The sequence below is a fragment of the Leucoraja erinacea genome, chromosome 13 (assembly GCF_028641065.1).
Source record: "Leucoraja erinacea ecotype New England chromosome 13, Leri_hhj_1, whole genome shotgun sequence".
Taxonomy (NCBI): Eukaryota; Metazoa; Chordata; class Chondrichthyes; order Rajiformes; family Rajidae; genus Leucoraja; species Leucoraja erinaceus.
This window is the reverse complement of record NC_073389.1, coordinates 23,431,272-23,457,279: the sequence shown is the minus strand read 5'-3', so window position 1 is coordinate 23,457,279 and position 26,008 is coordinate 23,431,272. Positions and strand designations below refer to the sequence as shown.

Sequence of the window (26,008 nt, the reverse complement as noted above, 5' to 3'; positions counted from 1 at the left end):
CAGCAGTTCACTGAAACAAACACGATGTACTATGTTGACACAAGGAACTGCAGATGCTGGAATCTTGAGGAAACCACAAAGTGCTGGAGTAACTCAGCAGGTCAGGCAGCATCTGAAGAGAGCATGGGTAAGTGACGTTTTTGGACCCGAAACATTGTCTATCCATTCCCTCTACTGATGCTGCCTGACCTGTTGAGTTACACCAATTACTGCTTTATTATATCTTGTATTGTGATACCCAACACGTTCGACTAATGTTGGCATCAATTAATTCATACATACCCTGGGAGACATAGGGCGTTCCACTTTTAGTCCGCCCTGAATAAAAATAAATAAAACAAGAGTCAAGGTTGTTAACAAGTTGAGAACAAAAGTACGCTGTGACATGTCCATGAATCATCCAGTATCTACATTTATTAGAGTTACACGGCATGGAAACAGGTCGCTCAGCCCAACATACCCACACTCCCATCGTCCAACATGCCCATCTATACTCATCCCACTTGCCTGCATTTGGCCCATATCCTTCCTATCCGTGTACCTGTCTAAATGGTTACATGACTCAATTACCTCCTCTGGCAGCTCGTTCCATACACCCACCTACCACCTTGTGTGTGAAAAAGATACCCCTCAGGTTCCTATTAAATATTTCCCCCCTCACCTTAAACCTATCTCCTCTGGTTCTCAATTCCCTACTCTGGACAAGAGACTCTGTACATTCACCCAATCTATTCCTCTCATGATTTTGTACACTTATTCCAGTTAAACTATCTCTCTGCAAGATAATGCCACTTGTACATCTGAGAGAGGTGCCGCTAAGTTCCAGCGTCATCTAACATCTTAACCCTTTGGGTGTTAGGGCCATTAGAAACGCACCCAGCGACGGGGAAAACTATCAAAGTTTGTCTAACCTCTCCTTATAGCTAATACCCTCCAATCCAGGCAGCATTCTGGTAAACCTCTTCTGTACCCTCTCCAACGCCTACATCCTTCTTGTAATGCAACCACGGAAATATACAAGACTCCAAGTGTGGTCTAACCAAAGTTTAGATGCCACATGCTTCCCAATCTTTATACTCAATACTCCAACAACTGAGGGCAAGCCTGTCGTACACCTCCTTAACCACCCTATCCATTTCCACTGCTCTTTCAAGGAGCTATGGGTGCGCCCAAAGTCCTTCGATGTACTTCAGGATTCTGCCATACTTTCCTTTTTACAGGGGGTGGCACGGTGACACAGCGGTAGAATTGCTGCCTTACAGCAGGACTAGGATGCTGTCTGTACGGAGTTTGTACATTCTCCCGATGATCACGTGGATTATATCCGGGTGCTCTGGATTCCATAGATGTATAGATTTATGGGTTAATTGGCTGCGGTAAAAAAAAAGTAAATTGTCCCTAGTATGTAGGATTGTGTTAGTGTGCGGGGATCATTGGTCGACGTTGACTCGGTGGACCGAAGGGTCTGTTTCCATGCTGTACCTTTAAACTAAACTAAAAACTTCAATTCACCTCCCAAAGTGCAGCAATTTACACTTGGTTGGATTAAACACCATCTGCCATTTCTCTGCCCACATTTCCAACTGGCCTAAATGCTGCTGAATCCTTTGGCAACCTTCTTCATTATCCACAACTCTGCCAATTTTTATTTAATCTGTAAACTTACTAATCAATCCATTTACATTTTTGACCAAATCATTTGTATATATCGCAAAGGACAGAGGTCCCTGTAGTGATCCTCACCGAGCAGCTCTGGCCACAGACCTTTGGTTAGAAAATCGTCCCTCCATCACAATGCCCTTTCTTCTACAATCGAGCTAATTTTAAATCAAACTTAACAACTCACTGTGGATCATATTTGATTTGATCCTCTGGACCAGTCTACCATGAGGGACCTTGCCAAATGGTTTACTAAAGTCAACGTCAATAATATCCACTGCCCGAGTCTCATCACATCTTTGTCGCCTTCTTTGGGGATAGGACAGGTTTAGGGGGATTTGGGCCAAATGCAGGCAGGTGGGACTAATATAGATGGGGCATGTTGGTTGGTGTGGGCAATTTGGACCAAAGGATTTGTTTCCACACTGTATGACCCTCTAAAAAAAGTTTGTAAGAAATTACCTGCAATGCACAAAGTCATGCAGACTATTCCTGATAATTCCATGCATTTCCAGTTTAAGAAAGCTAATTTGATAGGTGTTTTGCTTTTCTGGTATCAATTAACAATCATTACAGAGTACTGGTTTACAGATCTATTGTGCTGCTGCAAGTAAGAATTTCAATGTTCCGTTTCGGGACATGTGACAATAAAACACTCTTAACCTTGACCTTGAAAATGAATGATAAATTGACTTGTTCTTGTTAAAAATCGCTTGTGGGAAGAATGATAGATATAACTTCGAGAATCGAGGAGATTATCCCTAGTGTATAGGGTAGAACTAGTGTACAGGTGTTCGCTGATCAACGGGGACTCAGCAGGCGAAGGACCTGTTTCCACGCTGTACCTCTAAAACTGAAACTAAATCAGATGCATTTCGTAAGTTCATAAGTAGTAGGGGCAGATTTAGGCAATTCGGCTCATCAAGTCTACTCCACCATTCAATCTTGGCTGATCGATCCTTCCCTCTCAACCCCATTCTCATGCCTTCTCTCCATAACCCCTGACACCCGTATCAATAAAAAATCTATCAATCTCCACCATAAAAGTATCCATTGACTTGGCCTCCACAGCCTCTGATTCCTTCAGATTCTCTCATGGGAATTTTAGTATTGACTTTGTCTTCCAGGACAGGGTCATGTCTCAGTAAAATCTCTAATTCAAACAACTGTATGACCGGTCTAGATTGCTGGTATAGATACAGGTGCACAACCTTTTATCCGAAGATCCAAATAACGAAAACCTCCGAATAGCGACATTTTTTCAGTCCTTGAAAAAAGGTCCTTGAAAACGTTCACGGAGGGCGGCCTGCAGAGGTGACAGAGGAACCTCCGGTCGGTCCTCGAAGAAAGGGGAACTAAATCCCCATCCATAAAAGAGAAGGTGAGGGTATATTGCGCGGGAGGGTTAATAATTGACAATATGCTGCTGTCTGCCCGCTGAGTTAAAAAAGTTCCCACGGTAGACTCACGATTCACAGTGTATCGTGAGTCTTGCGTGGGAACTTTTTTAACTCAGCGGGCAGGGAGCTGCAGATTGTTGCTCCCTTCAGTTTCACCCCACCTACACCCCTCTGCTTCCCGGCCATGTGTGTGACCCCTTCCCTCCCCTCTCCAGCTCCCCGCCCATTGCACCGGCGTGGGGGCTTTGCACTGTCTTCACGTCGGCAATGCCAGTCACCGGAGACGTCAGGACCAACGGGACACCGACCCCCAGGCCCACTGCAAGCACGGAGATCCCAGAGACCCACAGCCAGCAGCAGCCCAGCCCCGTTCCAACTCCAGAGGAAAACTGCAAACTAGCGGGAGACATCGGGACCACCAGAAGCCGTTCCCCGATGGGCCACTACGGCGACAAGTGGCAGTTCGCCCACAGCGCAAGCTGTGCCCCCTCATCGGGACACCGACCCCCAGGCCCACTGCAAGCACGGAGATCCCAGATCAGCAACTCCAGTCCAGCCCCGCTCCAACTCCAGAGGGGCAGCTGCTGCTGGTGCGCAAGGTGCGTCTTGTTCTCGGGCTGTGGGCGAACTGCCACTTGTCGCCGTAGCGGCCCATCGGGGAGCGGATTCCTCTGGAGTTGGGGGTGGTGGGGAGGGGGAGGGGGGTATTGTGCTGTTTGATCGCCCCCTGCTATCCCAGGGACAGGGAGACAGGACGTTCACCGAGGGCGGCCCGCAGAGGTGACAGCGGAACCTCCGGTCGGTCCTCGACGAAAGGGGAACTAAATCCCCATTCATAAAAGAGAAGGTGAGGGTACATTGACCGGGAGAGTAGGAATCCCAAGACAAAGTTGAGTGAGCGTTCACCGAGGGTGGCCCGCAGAGGTGACAGCGGAACCTCGGATCGGTCCTGGAAGAAAGGGGAACTAAAAAGAGAAGTGGAGGGTATATTGCGCGGGAGGGTATATCGCCTACCTGGAAGAAACCAGACATTTTTCCAGGATGTCGTCTGCACACCAAAGCTCACGTTTGGCGTCTCTGCTGCACACGGATATAAGAGTGTGAAAATGTCGCCTTAGGCCGCCTTAGGGCATGAAGCCCCGCTAGGGTGACATGAGTGCGGGAGGTGATTCAATGCTGCGGTCACATTTACAAATTCAGGAATTCATTCAACACACTGCATTTCATACAGACATTTATTCTGCAAGAAAAAAACTACACTGAAGACTCAAACTCGCGACCGAGGAACTGCCGGGATCAAGGCGCAAACTCGCGACCTTGCGGATATGAGCCGGGCACTCTACCACTGAGCCAGCCATTAAAATCTACGCTAAAAAATTTCCATTCCGAAGACCGACAAATTCCAAATTACGAAAAGTGTCTGGTCCCAAGGCTGTCGGATAAAAAGGTTGTGCACCTGTACTGAGTTTAAACACCAAACATTGGACAAGGACAAAAACAACCATCAACGAACCCGAGCTGAAAACAGATTAAATACATAATCTTATATATAGCTCCAAAAACAGATCTTAACAAAATGTTTACTCACCATTTTTAGAGGCCGTAATGATTTAATATTGCTGGACTTTGCTTCAATTAACACTGGAACTGGGCTGTTATCAGCTTCAAGCAGGGTAAAGGGGCCACAGAAATTTGCCTTATTATAGGTGAGCCAGCTAGTAAAATGAAACATTTTGAATATGGTTAAATGGACAATAGGTGAAAAAGATTTTACATTTGCTATACATACACTCCTGACTTACACAATAGGTGATCTACGTAAACTCACGCTTACGTAAACAATTCTGTATGATAATTCAAGTTTATACATTATACACTCATTATACGTTCATCCACTGGAAACAAGCAGGCAATGGTGGAGGTGGTCGTGCTGCTTACCCAGAAGGCCGCGCAACAGAAAATGCCCCAATGGCAAGACAGAACTCAAGCGGACAATGCTTTCCCAGAAGGCCGCACGTTGCAGAAAGCGGCCCGGACGCCGAGACAGTTTATACTCTCAGTCTGAAAAAGGATCTCAACCCGAAACGTCACCCATTCTCTCTATCCACAGATGCTGCTTGTCCCGCTGAGTTACTCCAGCATTTAGTGTCTAACTGACGTGTAAACCAGCATCTGCAGTTCCTTCCTACACAATAATCTCTAGTTATTTCGGGCAGGAGATGGGGATGGTGATTCCGATTTACGTAAAATCTGACATGCGTAAGGATTCACGGAATGTATCCCTTCCGTAAATCGGGGAGTGCCTGATTCAATTATAAAAATCATGCATCAAAATTTATAACCCTTTATTATTTATATTTAGCAAACAAATGCAAATGGTAGAAGTTGTAAACGGCCATTTCATGCTTGAGTCAATGGTGACAGCTGTGAAACTTCTATAATGGTCAATGGCTAGAATACTAAATCCTAATCTGATTAAGAGTTTACATTTTTTTTGGTGCATTTCCTCTCTCACTGTTCCTCTTTGCCTCCAAACTGCTGTGGATTATCTCTCATCTGTTTTCCTCAGATTTGCACTGAGAACAATCAAAGCCTCATTGATAAGATAAAATAACCTAGTTGGTTGACTCCTTGTAGAAAGTTCCACCTTTAACAGCTAAGTATCTAGTATCATGTAAAGACTGAAGAAGGGTTGTGACCCAAAGTATCACCTATTACCTTTCTCCAGAGACGCTGTCTGACCCACTGAGTTGTTCCAGCACTTTGTGTCTATCTTCAATGTAAACCAGCATCTGCAGTTACTTCCTGCTCAAATGGGTTGTTTATGCCAGTTTTACATTTCAGAATTGGTTAATCACATGATCATAAGATCCTGTGATAGTAGAAATAGGCCATTCGGCTCGTCAAGTCTACTCTGCCATTTAATCATGGCTGATCTATATCTCCCTCTTAACCCCATTCTCTTGCCTTCTCCCCATAACCTCTGACATCTGTACTAATCAAGAATCTATCTATCTCTTGCCTTAAATATATCCACTGACTTTGCCTCCAAAGCCTTCTGTGGTAAAGAATTCCACGGATTCACCACCATCTGATTAAAGAAATTCCTCCTCATCTCCTTCCTAAAAGAACGTCCTTTAATTATAAGGCTATGACCTCTAGTCCTAGACTCTCCCTCTAGTGGAAATATCCTCTCCACATCCACTCTATCCAAGTTAATGAGACTGCTGATCAACTACATCAGTGCAAAAACTTGTCTAAGCTTTGGTTTCAATCGTCACGCAATGTGGCTGAAGAAAACTTCAGGCAAAAATGAACTTGTTAGGAGGACAGGAACTTTGGACTGCTATTTTCTCACGGTGCAGTGCTGTGGCTTAGTATGAACAGCATTTGACCCATGAAATATTGTATGGAATGAAACATATACTGTACATTAAAAAAATCATATTAGCTTCACTTACATTCCTGAATTGATAGCAATAGAAGATACAGTGGGTGTTATTCCACTTTCCTCCAGGCAGGCAACCTCATTGGTGAGGTACATTTTATTGGCATCTTGATGAGGTTCATGAACGATTTCAATCTCTGGAATGCAGTGATTCTGGAAAGACAAATATTCAACATCTACAGTTGCAACACAGTGGGCGGCACAGAGGTACGTTTGCTGCCTTATAACTGCAGAGACCCGGGTTCGATCCTGACTATGGATGCTGTCTGTATGGAGTCTGTACATTCCACCTGTGACTGTGTGGGTTTTCTCCAGGTGCTCCGGTTTCCTCCCACACTCTAAAGATGTTCAGATTTTTAGGGTAATTGGCTTCAGTAAGTTGTAAAATTGTCCCTAATATGTGGGATAGTGCTAGTGCACGGGGTGATTGCTGGTCAGCGCAGACTTGGTGGGCCAATGGGCCTGTTTTCGTGCTGTATCTCTAAAGTTTAAATTTATAATCTTTAAGATTATCCTTAACAGGATTTGCCCGCATTAACATTTAATTGTTCGCTCCGCGTAGGAAATGTTTACCTTAAAAATATTGTTTTCAATAAACATTGTCTTTGAAGGACTGCATAAAAAGTAAATGATTTTATTAATACTTCTAAACCTGGATTATTGTTCTTTTTGTCTACAATTTTTAAGATCTATTTCGAGATAATCAATTAGGTTCACAGGTTATGATTTTTTTTTAAATGTTGTTTTGTATTCCTTGCTAAATACATTCCTTTTCAGCAGCTACCAACACTTAATGAATGACTTCCCTAATTTTTAATTTAATCGAAATGTGTTTCTTTTTTGCTGTTTCTTTATTATTTTGTTCCATGGTTCTTCAGATTGGTCCTTTGAAGCATATGTAGGAAAAAAGTATGCTTTCATCTTCTAAGTGAGGGACAGACATGGAGGCACATATGATTTAAGAGGCTTTTAGACAGGCACATGGATATGCAGAGAATGGATGGATATGGATCACATGCAGGCAGATGAGATTAGTTTAATAACATCCTGTTTTCCACGGACACTGGGGGCCTAAGTGCCTGTTCCTATGCTGTTTGTTCTGTGAGAGACTGCTTACCCCGTGTACTCGTTCCTTTCATTGAAAGGGATACTTACCTTTACAACCCTTTTAATGGAGCCAATTACAATTTTGGATGGTGTGGAATCCAAGCAAACGTTATTATTATCCCAGAGTTTATTAAGTTCCTTTTGTCCCTCTTCTAAAACAATCAATTGGCCTTGAAATTCAGGCTTTTCATATATTATCCAACTGGAAAGAAAAGATAAATAACATTAGATGTAGTGCAGGAAATACATGCTGATAAAAAGGTTGATCTGTTAAGTGAGGCTATGTTAGTTCAACACCCTTTGGTTGAAATAGTTGGGTGCGTATTACCATTTTCCCCATTGACATTACTTATGAAAAGTGTACAATGATGCTGTTGCCCTGTCTGTGATAGAAGCTCATCTCAGTTTATTCTCATTTTCAACCAATGTGATGAAAATATGAATTCAAGCTGTTAGCCTGAAATTAAGAGGTGGTGGTAAGGGCCTGTCCCACTGTACGAGGTAATTCAAGAGTTCTCCTGAGTTTTCCCCTGCGGGTCCGTAAGAGTTCGTGGATGTCTCGTAGCGGCTCGTACGAGTAACAGTTGGTACTCGGGGAAATCCGGTAAACATTTGATGTTTTTTCAACACTGAAAAATGTCCATGAGTCAAAAAATACTCGTGATGAAAAAAATGGTTACTTTTTACTCGTACGAGCCGCTACGAGACATCCACGAACTCCTACGGACCCGCTACAGACATTCTCCAAGTTCGAATCAGGGTAAAACTCGGGAGAACTCTTGAATTACCTCGTACAGTGGGACAGGCCCTTAACATTGTTGTGATGCACTCCTGCAGAAACTCTGTTGCAAAAATACCTAAAATCTCACTCAGGTAATCAGTGGACAACAATGAGTGCAAAAAAAAGATTAGTGGGAAGGTGATCAATTATATCTTGTATTAATGATTGCGCAATCTTAGAATTTTGCAATAAAAGAGTGAGGGTGTGCAAATCAATGCACAATATCGTACTAAATTCATTCATTAAAGGGAAGTCATCCTCAGATTCATATAACCATCTTGCAATTGGAACTTTACAAGACTTTGAATGAATAAAGAAAGAAATGGAATGCAGTAATGTTAAAGACAATGGTACTCTATAAAAGTTAAAGGATGTAAAGAGTGAATGGTGCAAACAGAGTCATTCTTGAGTTTGGGAATAGCGAGAATATTCTGAATACCTTGGATGGACAAAGAGTGGCAAAAAGACTGATGGTTGAAATTAATTAGACTAATTAGATCAATGTGTGTTCATGAATTGAGTAGTACCTTGGTTGCTAAGCAAAATTATGGCTCTCTTACCATCCTCGGATAACATTGAAAGAGATTCCTTCAGCAAAATCCCAGCTTGTAGTGTCAGATAGATCAGTGGAGACTTCACGTTTGTTTCCATGAAAGGTTAATTGGTCATAAATAACCATCTAAAGCACATCAGGGAAAAAAAAAGTTTTTGATTAGTAAGAAACACATTTGAATGATCTAATCTTTCAATAGTTTTAGAAGGAACAACTTACCTTCCCTGGCCTTGGGTTGGTTTTCCAGGTTTTGTCCTTCACAGAAAACTGCAATAGTAATCAATAAATGATAGGAATTTAACAAGCGAGTCATTTAGACATAATATGGTATAGCTACACAACAATTATTGATTATCATCACTTTCCGTGTAAAAAGTTGCCCCCCAGGATCCTATTAAATCTTCACCCCTTGCCTTAAACCACTCTCCTCGGATTCTTGATTCCCCTAATCAATTCAGTTCAATTTAGTTTAATGTCACATGTACCGAGGTACAGTGCAAAGCTTTTGTTGCGTGCTATCCAGTCCGTGGAAATAGAATACATGATGTATGTGGGGTAGTGGATATCGTTTACATGGATTTCAGTAAAGCTTTTGACATGGTCCTGCATGGTAGGCTGGTCCAGAAGATTAATTGTGGAGACCACAGCACTGCACGAGTCAAGTAGAATTCAATGTAGCGACTTGATGTCCTCGATTCCCCCAACATACATCCCCATAAAAATAACACCCTAAATAGCAACTTTACAAAATAATGCCCCCTTGAGTTGTCTTTGCAAGAATCTCGGTAGTAATATTCAGTGGGACTGACAAAGGAGAGGAAAGAATTTATGATCTTTTTCTTTTTGCTGTGGTTTGTTCATTTTATTGAAAAGCCCCAAAATGGAAAAGGAGAGCGATTACTTCAAGAGTGTATCCCACCCCCAATTTAAAGTGTCTTACCTTTGAAACTGATGGATATTTTAACACGTTTAAATCTTCAGGAGGCTTCTGCTGTGAATGCGTTCTTGTTTCAGCAGCTAATTCTGACGATGCTGGTTTAACCTCTGCTGCAGATTCTTTAGATGCCTGGAAATATCTATAGAAAATACTACCTGCTGCTGCTGCTGCTGCAGGTGTCATTGGTTTTGAGGAGGTTTTGGAATCAACTACACAAGTCCCTGCTGGCAACTGTGGGGGCAATATTTGATCCTCGCTTCCAGCTTGAGAACGTTTGGTTGCCTGTTCTGAATGCCCACTGCAGACATCTCCAATAGAATGAGCACTTGCCTCTCCAACAGACGCGGAGACCTCGTCTCCAACAGATTGAGGACTTGCATGTTCAACAGAACCACCACTCGCATCTCCTACAGAACTGGAAACAAAAACCAGTTCTTCTGGTTGTCCAGGAGCACCAGTGCTCACCTCTCCTGTATTACCATTGGTCACTTCTCCAGCAGAACCAGTGGTCGTGTCTCCAGCAGAACCAGTGGTCGGTCTCCAGCAGAACCAGTGGTCGTGTCTCCAGCAGAACCAGTGGTCGTGTCTCCAGCAGAACCAGTGGTCACTTCTCCAGCAGAACCAGTGGTCACTTCTCCAGCAGAACCAGTGGTCGTGTCTCCAGCAGAACCAGTGGTCACTTCTCCAGCAGAACCAGTGGTCACTTTTCCAGCAGAACCAGTGGTCACATCTCCAGCAGAACCAGTGGTCACATCTCCAGCAGAACCAGTGGTCACATCTCCAGCAGAACCAGTGGTCACATCTCCAGCAGAACCAGTGGTCACATCTCCAGCAGAACCAGTGGTCACATCTCCAGCAGAACCAGTGGTCACTTCTCCAGCAGAACCAGTGGTCACTTCTCCAGCAGAACCAGTGGTCACTTCTCCAGCAGAACCAGTGGTCGTGTCTCCAGCAGAACCAGTGGTCACTTCTCCAGCAGAACCAGTGGTCGGTCTCCAGCAGAACCAGTGGTCACTTCTCCAGCAGAACCAGTGGTCACTTCTCCAGCACAATCAGGACTCACATCAACCTGACAAGGACCCATCTCTCTTACAGAATCTGGACTCGCATCTTCAACAGAAAGAGTTGGATTGTCATCATCTTCCTCAACTTCTTGTGGCATATATTTTCCTTGCATCATTACTGCAGATTCAAGAACTGATGGAACAGATTCATTAAAAAAATGCTGTGCTTCTGAAGTCGGAGAAGGGGTATTACTAGAGATACTCATTGTTGCCTCAGCTTCTAAATCCGGGTTCCTCATATATTGGCGGTAAAGATAAAGGATAGAAGTTCCTTCTTCTGCAGCTGTGGCTCAATGATGTATCGAGGATTAATGCTTCCTGTTCTATTTCATTCTCATAGTCAAAATATTCATCACTATATTCCATGTTATCACCACCATCATATGTATTTGTTATATGTTCATGTTCAAGATCAAACGTCTTTTGCATTTCAGGAATTATCTGGGTTTCTTCCCCTTCTATATATGGGGAATCAGCAAACGGATTGGATTGGCTTTCCTCAAAATCATCAAATATATTTTCTTGAAAATAATTTGAATGGGTTGATATTGCAGACTCGGTTCCTGACCAGGCAATGCTCTGAGCTGTATCAATAATATTACATTCCTCTGAAACATTTCCTACCGATTCTTGGCCCACAGAATTGATGTAGTGATTGGCCATTTTGGAAGATGTTTCTGCCCATGAATCCTCTTCAGCAACTGCAATGCTTCTCGACTCAGTTCTCTGTTCTGTTCCTTCTGCAGGCTGTTGTGTTTGCAACTGACCATCATGCATATTGTCCTTCCCTGCATTAGGCACCAACTCTGTGATGCCAGGGAGATTAACTGCAGATGTAGGATTTAAGAGAACTGTACTTGGCTCCTGACTTGTTTGGTCTTGATTAGGGTCTGTAGCTGTACAATTTGTCTCCACAGACAATAAAGGCGCTGATATGAAACTTTCCTCCTGTGACTCTGGTGTCGTTGAGCCACCTTCATCATTAGCATCGAGAACTGTGTGGATGGATTCAGAAATATCTCCCCGTGTTATCAGAGATGAGGCTTGATTCTCTCCTTCATCGATGAACATGGTGCAGATTTGTACCTCTGAAGATATCTTCTTTTCCCCTTGCATGCCGCTAACTTGCCCTCTCTTCTCTAATTCCAGAGGTGTGTATTCAGCTTCATTATTTACAATCAGGTTATTTGTGTCCCGTTTCAAATCAACATCTTCAGTAGCAGCCTTTGATCTAGAAATCAAATCTGAACCTGTTTCTTTCGTGGTGTCCTCCTTTGCGATAATAGTATTACCGTACTGGGTACGTGGTGTGACCAAGTCAGGGGAGGACATGTGATCCACGGCTGACTGTGCATCAGATACAATGGCCAAGTCACCCTGAAAAGCTGCCCCGGAATTGGACAATGGCAGTCGGGTTTCACCAAGTCTCTGAGTATTTGCTTCTATCTCCTTGTCAGTCAGTGTCACTTTTTGTATCCTTCTGTGTTCCATTTCATTCGCTGGATGTAATAGTTCTGGTAATATGTAGTTGGAGCTGGCCTTGATTGCAGAAACTGTCCGTGTTCCATCTTCTGACTTGCCCTGGCAGGCTAACCGGCCCTGCTGAGTTATCCTTAGCTGAACAGAAAGTGATTTACGTTTGCTTTTGTTCTGGGGATGCTCTGCATTTGCCTCAAAATCAGCCATCGTACTTCTGGAAGGGGTCGATATTGCAGAATCACTTCTAAAAACAGCACTACTTTGCGCTGGATCAACAATAGGAGGTTGCTCTGACACTACTGCTGCCAATCCATGGTCCAAAGGATCAGTGTCTGGAACGTCCGATTGTGTTGTTGTTGAAGATGTTTCTGACCGGGTATCTTGTGCACTAACCTCATTGTTTTCTAGCTCAGTTTTTAGTTCTGTTTCTTTTACAGGCTGTTGTGGTTGTACCAGACTATCATTCACGAGGCCCTCACCTGCTTTAAGCTCGGATTCTGAGATGCCAAGGGCATCTGTACGTGGCTTCTGGTTTGCTACATCATGATGAGGAGCTGTACTTCCCAAACTAGTGTTGGATGGTAAAAAAGGTGCTGATTTGAAGCCTTCCCCATCTGATCCATCTGTCATTGATCTATCTTTCTCATGATCAACATGGACAGCAGGAATGTATTCAGAAACAGTTCCCTGTGTTATCAGAGACGAGTCTTCACTCTCTCCTTCACAGATGAACATGGTGGTATTTTCAGACTGCTGTTTTACCTCTGGCTGCACCTCTTTCTCTTGCACTTCACCAAACTGCACCGCCTTCACCAATTTCTCAGGCAATGCTTTGGTTGTGTCGCTTGTTGTGTCTTTTTCTAAATCTGCATTTTCAGCAGCATCCTTTAAGCGGGCAATAGTTGCGGGATCTGAATCCGTTTCTACTGTGGCAGCTTCTTCACTGAAGACAGTATGACTCTGCTGGGCATGTGGTGTTACCGCTTCAGGGGAATATATATGATCCATAACTGATTTTGCTTCTGATCGCGTGACAGAGACTGGCAAAGGCAGCTGGGCTTCTCCAAGTATAGGAGAGATTGCTTCTGTCCCCTTGCGGGTCGGTTCCTGTTCTGGAATCATTTCTTGCCCGATTTTGTTCAATGGTTCAATTAAATCTAGTAATGGATAGATGGGCGTGGTCTTTACCCCAGAAGCTGTCCTTGTTCCATCTTTCTTGAGTGTTATGTTTTGGTGTATGGGCTTTCCCTGGTCACCAATGAGTGTGGACATCCCGAACCCTAACTTGACAGAATCTGATTGAAAATTATTTTCTTCTTTAGAGTTTGATCCTTTGATTTCAAAATCAGCAACTACGTTGCTCTGGGTATCATCTGATTGTGTTGATGCAGAATCTGATCTCAGCAAGACAGTAATCCCTTCCGGTTCAATAATACTACTTTTCTCTGCCAGTTTTCCTTTTAATTCCCGGTCCATAGAATCGCTAAGGTGATTTTCCATTTTTGTTACTTTTGGAGATGTTTCTGGCCAGGAATCCTCTGCACCAACCACAGGTGTTGTCAACTCCCCCCTCAGTTCTGTTCCTTCCCTCGGCTGCTGTGTTTGTGCTTGTTCAGTGTCCACTTTGCCCTCACCTGCTTTGAAGACTGACTCAGTAATCACAGGTGCGTGACTTGCGGCAAGTTTCAAAAGACCTGTACTTGCCCCCTGGCCAGTTATTTTTTCAATAGCGTGTCTAGGTACAAGATTACTGTCCGATGACAATTTAGGTAACAACCCTGTGCTATCCTCAGTTAAATCGATCACCACTGAGTCATCTTTCTCAGCAGCATTCTGGACCAAGGGAACATATTCAGAAACTTTGTCCTGTGTTACTATAGACATGGTTTTATCTTCTTCTGCAGCACTGTGTATCACGTTATTTATAGATTCCTCTAACCTTTCCTGCATCATCCCACCAACGTGTACTTCCTCCTCTACTTCCTTAGCCATCTCTTCAAAAGTGTGACGCCTATCCAATTTATCTTTATTTTCTTTCACTTCAACATCATCAATAGTATCCTTTACGTCCACAATTGTATTTGGATTTGTAAGACTATCCTCTGTAGTGACATTCTCGTTGATATCTGTTGTACTTTGCTTGGTACATGGTGTTCCTGGCATTGCTGAATATATCAACTTCTCTGCCGCTTCTGCCTTTTCTTTCAAAGTGTCACTGCTATTTGTTTCTACTGGCCGAGTATCTACTGTGCACACATCTCTTGTTAATTCTGCCTCTGATTGAATGGAGATTTCTTTGTCCTTAGCACTTATCTTTAAGACAGACTCTTTACTTTCTGCTTCGACTGAAGATGGCAACCTGGATTTGTCGTTATCAATATTTTTAATCTCTTTTGGTGTTTCTTCATCTTGCGTTTTGAAATCATTCAATGCGTATTCCCGTGACGTGTCTTGAAATACTCCAGTAGCAGAATTAGTTGCTGAAGCAAATGGCTTTGTTGAGTGTATGATTTCCTTGGCCTCTCTGTTCTCCAGATGTGCTTCACTGATCCTGTCAGACTGTGCATTTTCCCCCGTGTTTGACAAGCGAGCACTTTGTTGAAAACATCTGTACCACACATTGTTTTCTGATGGGCTAAAGGTGGTGCTTGGTTCCTTGGCTTTCTCATTGTTACCGTCCTGTGTTTGACTAAAATCAAATGCTTTACTTTGGTCCTGCATTTCCCCAGCAAATTGATTTTCTTTGTCCGCTGAGTCGGCAATAATCTCACTATTTGCAAGTGAGTGTTTATTTTCCCGAGCCAATAACGCATCTGCTGTTTCTTGATAGTACCTGTAGAAGACACTCTCGTTTGGTATGGAAAGCCTGGGTCCTCTAGAAACCTCGGGTTCAGGCGAAGAGTCCTGGTTGCTCAGGAGGGATTCTGAGGGGTGCTCATGTTCTTTCTCAGAAGGGGTTTTCAGCAGGAGGTCTGGGTTTTGAATGTAGAACGATTTCTCCGTCTGTACATTGGTCCCTTCTGCTGTCGTCTGAGGTTCCACCGTTGAAATAGCTTCAGTACCGTTAATTCCAGCTGAATTTATCACACCCGAAGCTCTTTCTGAAACAATTGCACCTGTTGTCTTTGATGATTTGTTGTCTGTATTAGCACTGGTATCTCTCTCTACAATTTTTGTTTCATGCATTAATTCAGCAGTGGATGAATTCCTACTCATTAGCTTTTCCAAAACTTCAGGACATTGTTCATCATCGGCATGTTTAATAATGGCTTCTTGTTTCCTTTGCATGGTTTGGATGTTTGGAGGACCTGATGGTTTCTCGATCTCATTTTCTTTTTCGGTTATAAGTTTCCCAGTAGATATCCCTGTTGCATTGTCCTTTATTTGAGATTGTATTTGTATGCCATTGGCAGGAATGCCCACTTTGCTGCTCTGCATTTCAAAGGTATCTGACACCATTGTGTGTTTATATGTCCGAGTCCTGCAGACATCTTCCAACTGTTGGTCATAGTTATCACCAGCGCCACTGGGTAACATTTGTGGCATATCTACCCCGCTGCTCACATGGACTGTTTCCACTGGCTCTGTTACACAGACAATTTTTGTCTGAGCAGAAGTAATGTTCTTTGTTGTTTCCTGTGTCAGTCCTTTCTCCACAAGTTCAGTCTTTTCAGCCCGCTTTCCTGCATCATCCAACTTTAAAACTGTTGCAGGACCTGCTGGAGTGCAATATTCTTCCGAGTCAGCTGGGATGCTCTTGCCAGTTGCGTTTGACTGCGGTGCATCCGACTTGAATGCTCGCTCCTTGGTGGTGTTTAGTGTGTCTGTTCTCAATGTGCTACCTCCACTTCCCACCTTTGCCGTTTCTTGTTTTTGTTGGCCAGTCACCGCTACATCTCTGCTCACGACACTGAGAGAGGTTTGTTGTGCGGGTTTATCATTTTCTGTAGTTGTGCCTATCACTAACCCAGCTTCATTTGAAGAGAATCTCCCTGGGTGGGCTCCGTCCTTCTCACCAGCATGATTTGTAAAGGGTATCACATCCACCAGAGGCATTAGGTGCCCAGTCACGGTTGTGCTATCTTGGTTAGTCTCTTCTTGCACTCGATTTGTAATTTGCTCATCATCCAATACACCTGCATTCTTTTCATCTACTTCAGAGATTGGGGCGTTGATTGGTATAAATACTCTCATCTTTGACCTCCTCCTTTTCATCCTCCTTGCTCCGTGATAAGTTGAATAAGTGGTGACTGGTGGGAGCAATGCTCCGAGTCCAATCTCAGAATTAGCCGATTCAAGGGCTCCATTTTCTAACACCTGCTGATTATTTTCTCTGTGTTCGATTTTTCCGTCAGAGTTTTTCTTGTTTGAACCCTCCTCTCTTTCCATCAAATTGCTTCCACTGAGTTTTCTGGCAATCAAAAGAAAATTGAACAAAATTAGGGCTGTGGAGGTGGCAATTTATGATAGCGGGATAAAAATGTGAAGTACACCATAGTAGATCTGAAAAACAAATCAAAGAAATATAATGATTCCTGGATTAGCATTTGAAAATTGGTTGAAAGATACAGCATGCAAACAGGCCCGTCAGCCCATGCCGACCATCACACTGGTTGTTATCCCACTTCTGCATTTCCCCCCTACACACTAGGGACAATTTACTGACGCCAATTAACCTAGAAACCCATATGCCTTTGGGATGTGGAGGAAACAGGAGCACCTGGAGGAAACCAGGGAGAACGTGCAAACTCCACACAGACCGCATTTGAGGTCAGGACCAAACCAGAGTCCTCTGGTGTTGTGAGACAGCAGCTCTACCAGCTGTGCTACCCTGCAATAAGCCCTATAATGTGTAAGTTGTAGAAAAAAATCCAAAATTATTTTGTTAATGCTCTTCCGGCTATAAAGAGTGTTTACAATGACAAAGTACACCTAATGTACCCATCTCTACATGGTTTAATCCTTGATGCTAATAAATGGTGCTGTGTAAGTGACAGCCATATTTGGAATGCTGTACTAAATCAATCATAGAAAACAAAAACATTTACTGATTCCTTGAAAGTGGCGACACAGGTAGATAGGTTATTGGCACATTGGCCTTCATCAGTCAGAGTATTGTATAGAGGTTGGGAGGACATGTTATATAACACATTGATGAGGTGTTTGAAGGATAGTGTTAGTGTGCGGGGATCGCTGGTCGGCACAGACTTGATGGATCGAAGAGCCAATTTCCGCGGCGTATCTCTAAACTAAACTATGGAGGCAAAACTGCAATATTTATAATAGACTCTCATTCAAAAAAGTCATAAATCACACACAAACAAACAAAATGTATTCTGTTATTCTGCAAAGGGCATTTTATAATAGATTGATGGAATTCCATGTTCTATGGTTCAAAAGCATTTATCTGTTACCAATATCAATGAATATTCCGTGGAAGCAAAGATCGGCACTGGTCATTCAGATTTTTATTACTTCTGTATGCATTTTATACACGACGTGCTTTCAAATCATTTACGCTTGCTAGATCATGCTTGTGATAATTTCTGCATCAATTAGTGACCATTAGAAATTGTCATCTTAGTCCATACACTTAATATATCTGATGCTTGTTTGACATGAGGAATTATCTGCTTTAACTTACAGAAATTATTTGGTGACAGTGTGACCTTCAGCCCAACTTGCCCACCCTGACCAACATGTCCCATCTACACTAGTCCCACCTGCCTGTGTTTGGCCCTTATCCCTCTAAACCTGTCCTGTCCATGTCCCTGTCTAAATGTTTCTTAAATGTTGCGATAGTCAGATAATTATTCCTTGAACAATTCAATGACTAAAGTTGAAGTCTAATTTAAACAAAGAGTAAAATGTAGACAGACCAAGGGAGGCAGAGTGGCACAGCTGCACGAGCTGCCACCTCACAGCACCAGAGACCCAGGTTCGATCCTGACCTCGGGAACTGTTTGTGTGGAGCTTGTACATTCTCCCTGTGACTGCATGGGTTTCCTCCGGGTACACCGGTTTCTTCCTACATCCCCAAGACTTGTGAGTGTGTAGGTTAATTAGCCCACTGTAAAGTAACCCAAGTGTGTAGGAAGTGGATGCGAAAATGGGATAACATGGCAGTAGCGTGAACGACAGTTGACGTGGACATGGGCGGAAATCAATAGACAATAGGTACCGGTGTAAGCCATTCGGCCCTTCGAGCCAGCACTGCCATTCAATATGATTATGGCTGATCTTTTTTAAAACAAGGGAGGGACACATACACAATGAGGCCTAACATCTAGGTCAGGGGTCGGCAACCTACGGCCCAAGGGCCGGATCCGGCCCGTAACCCGAAATCATCCGGCTCGCAGGCGTACTCTCTGGGTGAAAATGTTTTTTCTCACCTCAGTCTTAAATGGCCTCCCCTTTATTCTAAGACTGTGAAATGAAAAATGATGAAATGATTCAATTTATTGTCATTGTCAGTGTACAGTACAGAGACAACGAAATGCATTTTTAGCATCTCCCTTGAAAGGGAGACACAGGGCGTCGCGGTGTGCCCGCGCCTGCCGCCGTAACATTCCATTACAGGCAAAGGTGGGTGAAGTGTCTTGCCCAAGGACACAACGACAGTATGCACTCCAAGCGGGATTTGAACCGGCTACCTTCCGGTCGCCAGCCGAACTCTTAGCCCATTGTGCTATCTGTCGTCTTTATTCTAAGACTGTGGCCCCTGTTTCTGGACTCGCCCAACATTGGGAACATTTTTCCTGCATCTAGCTTGTCCAGTCCTTTTATAATTTTATATGCTTCAATAAGAACCCCCTCATCCTTCTAAACTCCAGTGAATACAAGCCTAATCTTTTCAATCTTTCCTCATATGTCAGTCCCACCATCCCAGGGACTGGGGACAATTTACAATTTACCAAAGCACTTAACCTACAAACCTGCACGTCTTTAGAGTGTGGGGCAGGCAAGCTGACCTGGGACTGGCTGTAGTGCCCAGGTCACAAAACATGGGGGGGATTGTCCCCCACCTCTCAAAACATGTGGAGGACAGCCTCCCCCCCCCCCGCCCCCCAGGATTTCCGCCCATGCACGTGGACTCGGTTGGCCGAAGTGCCTGTTTTCACGCTGTACCTTTCAATCAAATCAATCAAATATTTTAAGTCCCAAATGTAGCAAACATCAGTTTTTCTGGAAATGGAACATTCGTGAAGCTAATTGAGGACATGAAATAATAGATTTAACAAGTAATGAGCCAGATTTAGTAAAATAAAATGCAACTGCAGGGAAACACCCAACAGCAGTAATTAGGTTCGATAGGGAAGAGGGTGAGTCACCAACTGAGGTTTCAGCAGTTGTCTTGTGTGTGCAGAAATTGCACAAACAGGAAATGTAAATTAGCAAAACCACAGGTGAACAGCACTGCCCTGGACATAGAAAACACCAGCTCTATCCCTTTTCTATCTTGTTATTGTACCTGCCTTAATTACTTCCTCTGCCAGCTCGTTCCATATAACCCTCCAAGTGAAAAAGTTGCCCATCAAGTTCCTATTGAATCCTTAGAAACACGAAACTGCAGATATGCACACGAACTGCTGGAGTGACTCTCCGCGGGTCAGGCAGCATCTCTGGAGAAAAAGGATGGGTGAAGTTTTGGATCAGACCCGATGCTGATGCTGGTTTACTGAAGAAGCACCTCGGTGAGTGAAGAAGGGTCCCAACCCAAGACGTCACTTATCCATGTTTTCCAGGGATGATGCCTGATCCGCTGAGTTACTCCAGCACTTTGTGTCTTTCCTATTGAATCTTTCCCCTTTCCTCTTAAACGTATGCCATCTAATTCTTTATCCCTCTACCCAGGGAAAGAAAAAAAGACACTGTGCATTCACTCTATCTATTCCCCTCATGATTTTATGCACTTCTCTCAGATAGCCCTCGGCTTCCTGCACTCCAGGGTATAAGTCCGAGGCTGCCCAGCCTCTCTCTAGAGCTCAATGATCATAGCTAATCAACACTGGTCTCAACGTCTCTTCCCTGCCAGTTCCCATAGCCCTTGATTTCCTTTTCTTTCAAAAAATTATCTTCTTCAACCTTAAATATTTATAATGACTGCCAGAATAGTTTCCTCTCTTAAAATATTTTGTGTTGTTTTCTATCATGGGCTGCACAATGGCACAGCGGTAGAGTTGCTGCCTTACAGCGCTGGAGATCCGGGTTCGATCCTGACTACAGGATTTGTAGTCTGTATGGAATTTATACATTCTCTCTATGACCGCGTGGGTTTTCTCAGGGTGCTCCGGTTTCCTGCCACACTCCAAAGACATACAGGTTTGTAGGCTAATTGGCTTGGTAAAGTTGTAAGTTGTCTCTTGTGTGTGTAGGATAGTGTTAGTGGGAATCATTGGTCAACGTGGACTCGGTGGGCCAAAGGGCCTGTTTCCGCGCCGTATCTCTAAACTAAAAAGGTACAATACCAAAGCGCTGCCTTTGTTGATGCTAGTTGGGCATACCAAAACCATAACTCTCTCACCCAAAGTAAATGGAAGTCATTCTAAATATGTCCATGGAATGCCACAGAACATGTTTCAACACATTCTGACCTTCTCAAAACACCAATGCACGAGACTGCCAGTGCAAACGAGATAATACATTCTACTTTAAGAATAATCCCAAACCCATCTGTGTATGATGCTACAAAACTGAACAAATGCAAAAATGTGTTAAGTAGATTAATCACAATGGGCAAAATAGTTGCTGTGAGTAACTGGTTAGATTTATGCTTGTGCATTAATGTTTTACCGGGTGTTTTCTAACAAGTTATTATCGGCCAAGTGTAAAATTGGGACTCCTCAGGGCAGCTGCAAACTTTGTAAACAGGGTAAGCATCGAGGACTGCAAAACCTTATATAGAAACAAGGAACTGCTGATGCTGGTTTACCAACTAAAGACACAAATAACTGGAGCAATTCAACAGGTCAGACAGCAGCCCTGGAGAACATGAATAGGTGATGTTTCTTGTTGGGACCCTTCTTCAAACAGACCGATTCAAGTCCCCAACACTTGTTTTTAATATGTGTACCATTTTCCATATTTGGAAGGGTTTTAACATGGACGGCACTGGGGCACAGCAGTGGAGACCCAGTGACCCAGGTTCGATCCTGACTACGGGTGCTGTCTGTTCAGAGTTTGTATGTGGATTTTCTCCCATATTCCAAAGACATGCAGGTTTATAGGTTAATACACTTCTGTAAATTGTCCCTAGTGTGTAGGATAGAACTAGTGTGCAGGTGATCATTGGTTGGCGCGGACTTGATCGGCAGAAGGGGCTGTTTCCATGCTGTATTTCATAACTAAACATGAAGGGCTTTTGCACGTTGAAAATCTGCAGAATGTGCTCTTTGTGATATATCAGCAGTGCTTTCTGCTTAATGAAGCTAGCGATCCCACATTAATCTATCTAAAGCCATGTGTTATGGGGATGCAGCATTCAGCAAAAATGCCAGAAATCATCTTCTTATTTATAAAGATCATTAATTACATGGACGTTTGTAATTCGACTTCTTATGTGTTGATGACTAAAGTAAGATTTGAGTTACTAACATCATGGAATTCTCACACACCATGTCAATCAGCAAAATAGCAATTTTTAAAAATTAACTTTTTAAAATATTATAGTTTGCTAAATTAAAACTGGAATATGCGATCAAGAACTATGCCTTAATTTCATGATGCGATCTTTAAAAAAATATTTTCACTCCCTTATGTTTTTAAATATTCATGAGGTAAATTACAAAAACACATAGGTAAAAATATTTTCGCTCCGGAGAGTTGCTGGGCAGTAATGGCTCAGTTCACTGCAAAAAAAATGTTCAATCGTCATGCAATCAAAGGCAAGAATTTTCAGGGTATTTTAGAACAGCCAGCACAAGTTTGTAAATACCTTAAATTCATGTCTGTTCCAATGACTCAATAGACAATAGGTCCAGGAGTAGGCCATTCAGCCCTTAAAGCCAGCACCGCCATTCACTGTCATCATGGCTGATCATCCACAATCAGTACCCCGTTCCTGCCTTCTCACCATATCCCATGACTGCCATTTTTAAGAACTTTATCTAACTCTTACTTGAAAGCATCCAGAGAATTGTCATCCACTGCCTTCTGAGGCAGAGAATTCCACAGATTCACATCTCTCTGGGTATAAAAGTTTTTCCTCATCTCCGTTCTAAATGGCCTACCCCTTTTTCTGAAACTGTGGCCCCTGGTTCTGGACTCCTCCAACATCGGGAACATGTTTCCTGCCTCTTGCCTGTCCAATCCCTTAATAATCTTATATGTTTTAATAAGATCCCCTCTCAACCTTCTAAGTTCCAGACTATACAAGCTCAGGCACTCCATTCTATCAAATACGACAGTGCCGCCATCCCCGGAATTAACCTCGTGAAACCTACGCTGCACTCCTCTCAATAGCAAGAATGTCCTTCCTCAAATTTGGAGACAAAAATTGCACACAATTGTGGTCTCACTAGGGCCCTGGACAACTGCAGAAGGACCTCGGAGGTTACACAAAAAAGCTGGAGAAGGACCTCTTTGCTCCTATACTCTTGTTATGAAGGTCAACATGCTATTAGCTTTCTTCACTGCCTGATGTACCTGCATGCTTACTTTCAGTGAGTGATGAACAGGGACCCCAGATCTCTTTGTACTTCCCCTTTTCCCAACTTGACACAATTCAGATAATAATCTGCCTTCCTGTTTTTGCCCCCAAAGTGGATAACCTCACATTTATCCACATTAAGCTGCATCTGCCATGCATCCGCCCACTCACCGAACCTGTCCAAGTCACCCTGCATCCTCATAGCATCTTCTTCACAGTTCACATTGCCACCCAGCTTTGTGTCATCTGCTCTGGACCACTTGGACAACAAAAACTCATATGTCAGGCTGTTATTTATTGACTACAGCTCGGTATTTAATACCATCATCCCCTCCAAGCTGGTTACCAAGCTCTCAGATCTGGGTCTCTGCGCATCCCTCTGCAATTGGATCCTTGACTTCCTCATTCACAGACCACAGTCTGTCCGTATTGGTGGAAATGTGTCATCCTCGATAACATTCAGCATGGGAGCACCTCAAGGCTGCGTGCTCAGCCGCCTGCTGTTCTCACTCTATATTCATGACTGCGTAGCCGGACATAGTGCAAACTCCATCATCAAGTTCGCCGATGACACCAGTGTTGTGGGACGTATCACTGATGGGGACGAGTTAGAGTATAGAAGTGTGATCAACCGATTGACCAAATGGTGCCAGCACAATAACCTGGCCCTCAACACCAGCAAAACCAAGGAACTGATTGTGGACTTCGGAAGGGGTAGGATGGGGACCCACAGTCCCGTTTATATCAACGGGTCGATGGTGGAAAGGGTCAAGAACTTCAAATTCCTGGGCGTGCGTATTTCCGAAGATCTCTCCTGGTCCCAGAACACTGATGCAATCATAAAGAAAGCACATCAGCGCCTCTACTTCCTGAGAAGATTACGGAGAGTCGGTATGTCAAGGAGGACTCTCTCGAACTTCAACAGATGCACAGTAGAGAGCATGCTGACCGGTTGCATCGTGGCTTGGTACGACAACCTGAGCGTCCAGGAGCGGAAAAGGCTGCAAAAAGTTGTAAACACTGCCCAGTCCATCATCGGCTCTGACCTCACTACCATCAAGGGGATCTATCGCAGTTGCTGCCTCAAAAAGGCTACCAGCATCATCAAGCCACGATGCAACCAGTCAGCATACTCTATCCTGTGCACCTGTAGAAGTTCGAGAAAGTCCTCCTTGACATACCGACTCTTCGTAATCTTCTCAGGAAGTATAGGTGCTTATGTGCTTTCTTTATGATTGCATCAGTGTTCTGGGACCAGGAGAGATCTCCAGAAATATGCACGCCATCCTGGACACACACTCATCTCTCCGCTGCCCTCAGGTAGAAGGTACAGGAGCCTGAAATCTGCAACATCCAGGTTCAGGAACAGCTACTTTCCCACAGCCATCAGACTATTAAACACAACTTCAAACAAACTCTGAACTATAACAGCCTATTGCACTTTATCTGTTTATTTATGTGTATATTTATGTGTGTATATTTGTTTGAAGTTGTGTTTAATATGATGGCTGTGGGGAATATATATATATATTCTATGGTTTGTGGACACACTGATCTGATCTGTACTTATGTCTACAATATTCTGTTGTACTGCAGCAAGCACGAATTTCATTGTCCTATCTGGGACACATGATAATAGACTCTCAAGACTTGACTTGACCATTCTGAAAGGGACCTGTTAATCCCTACTCTTTGTTTCCTGTCTGCCAACCAATTTTCTATCCATGTCAGTACCCTACCCCCAATACGATGTGCTCTAATTTTGCCCACTAATCTCCTATGTGGGACTCCCATTGAATTTGATGCTGAATCCACTGAAGAACAGCGCTATGTAATAGCCATGACAGCAACACAGAGTTTTCAGATTAAATGGCACTTGCATATAATCATTTTTGTTCCCAGTCTCATGGACTAATGGTATTTAAATCGTAGCTTTCAGTTTTTAGCTGAGACTAAGTTGATATTAGATGCGTAATTGGAAATTGAAGTGTTGCTAGCTTACAAAGTGATATGTGCCATCTGATGCAGGACTTGCACCTCATCCCCTTTATGTTGTGCTTTAAATTGAATGAACTGCAATAACATGTCAGGGGACTCTCACCCTGCTGATTTTGAACTGCAAAATTAGGAGTTATATGAAGTGAGGAGTACCTATAGGGCTGATGAACCCACATTAAATCCCAATAATCCATCTAAAGCCATGTATTAGGCATGAGTGGGGGAATACAGCATTCAGCAAAAATGTCTGCAGAACACTTACGATATTTGAGAACAAAGATCATTTCAGGATGACTTACCGGTAGGTTGTGGAATCCGTGGTAGGAGGTGTGGCATTAAGTTTTTCCTCCATTCCTCCATTTTCCATGTATTGTCCTGGCAAGGATGAATTTATTTTGCTTGCTTTGGGAGGAACACTGTTCAATTTATCCAAGTCACTTCGCTGTGAACGTACAAATCTGTTCTCCGTGGAAGAGCTCGGAGGGCGACTTGTCTCCAGTGTGTTTCTATCAGTTCCTTTGCCATCATTGTCAATAACCTGTGTAACTTGTTCACGAAAAGGCTTCTTTTTTGGATAATCTTTCCGATTAGACTTGCGGGCTCCGTATTGATTTGTCGTGCTCAATCCTCGGCTGCTCCCGTTTTTACTTTCGGGGGGGGCTAATGGCTGTAATTTTGGTGTCCTGTTGAAAAAACTTCCCAGTTTCCGCAGAATTCCATCTTCTGGCTGTGTCATAATATTAGATGCATTATCTGAGGTTAATGCAACATTTTCATCAGTTCTTGGTTTTTCTGAAGAGGACGGATGTTCTTGATCCACAGAAGTCTGGAAAACCTAGGGAGGAAAGGAATATTGTATTGTATTGTATTGTATTGTAGATCTTTATAGTCATTTCCTGAGTATTCGCATACCCAGAGGAAACAAAAAAACGTT

General features: G+C 43.4%; 2 protein-coding genes across 2 annotated transcripts in view; both read right to left on the bottom strand.

The window, feature by feature from the left end:
* The window catches only part of LOC129702677 (beta/gamma crystallin domain-containing protein 3), a 40,415-nt gene extending 30,021 nt beyond the window's left edge, over nt 1-10,394 (bottom strand). The window contains exons 1-7 of the mRNA XM_055644576.1: nt 9,889-10,394; nt 9,168-9,215; nt 8,956-9,074; nt 7,663-7,816; nt 6,521-6,660; nt 4,648-4,774; nt 283-318 (exon numbers count right to left, since the gene is read on the bottom strand). Of these exons, the coding sequence (XP_055500551.1) occupies nt 283-318; nt 4,648-4,774; nt 6,521-6,660; nt 7,663-7,816; nt 8,956-9,074; nt 9,168-9,215; nt 9,889-10,068 (804 nt within the window). The 5' untranslated portion in view covers nt 10,069-10,394. The remainder of the gene's footprint in view (nt 1-282; nt 319-4,647; nt 4,775-6,520; nt 6,661-7,662; nt 7,817-8,955; nt 9,075-9,167; nt 9,216-9,888) is intronic.
* Nucleotides 10,395-11,162: 768 nt separating this feature from the next.
* Nucleotides 11,163-26,008, bottom strand: part of LOC129703109 (uncharacterized) — a 28,586-nt gene continuing 13,740 nt past the window's right edge. The window contains exons 4-5 of the mRNA XM_055645307.1: nt 25,374-25,909; nt 11,163-16,839 (exon numbers count right to left, since the gene is read on the bottom strand). Of these exons, the coding sequence (XP_055501282.1) occupies nt 11,163-16,839; nt 25,374-25,909 (6,213 nt within the window). The remainder of the gene's footprint in view (nt 16,840-25,373; nt 25,910-26,008) is intronic.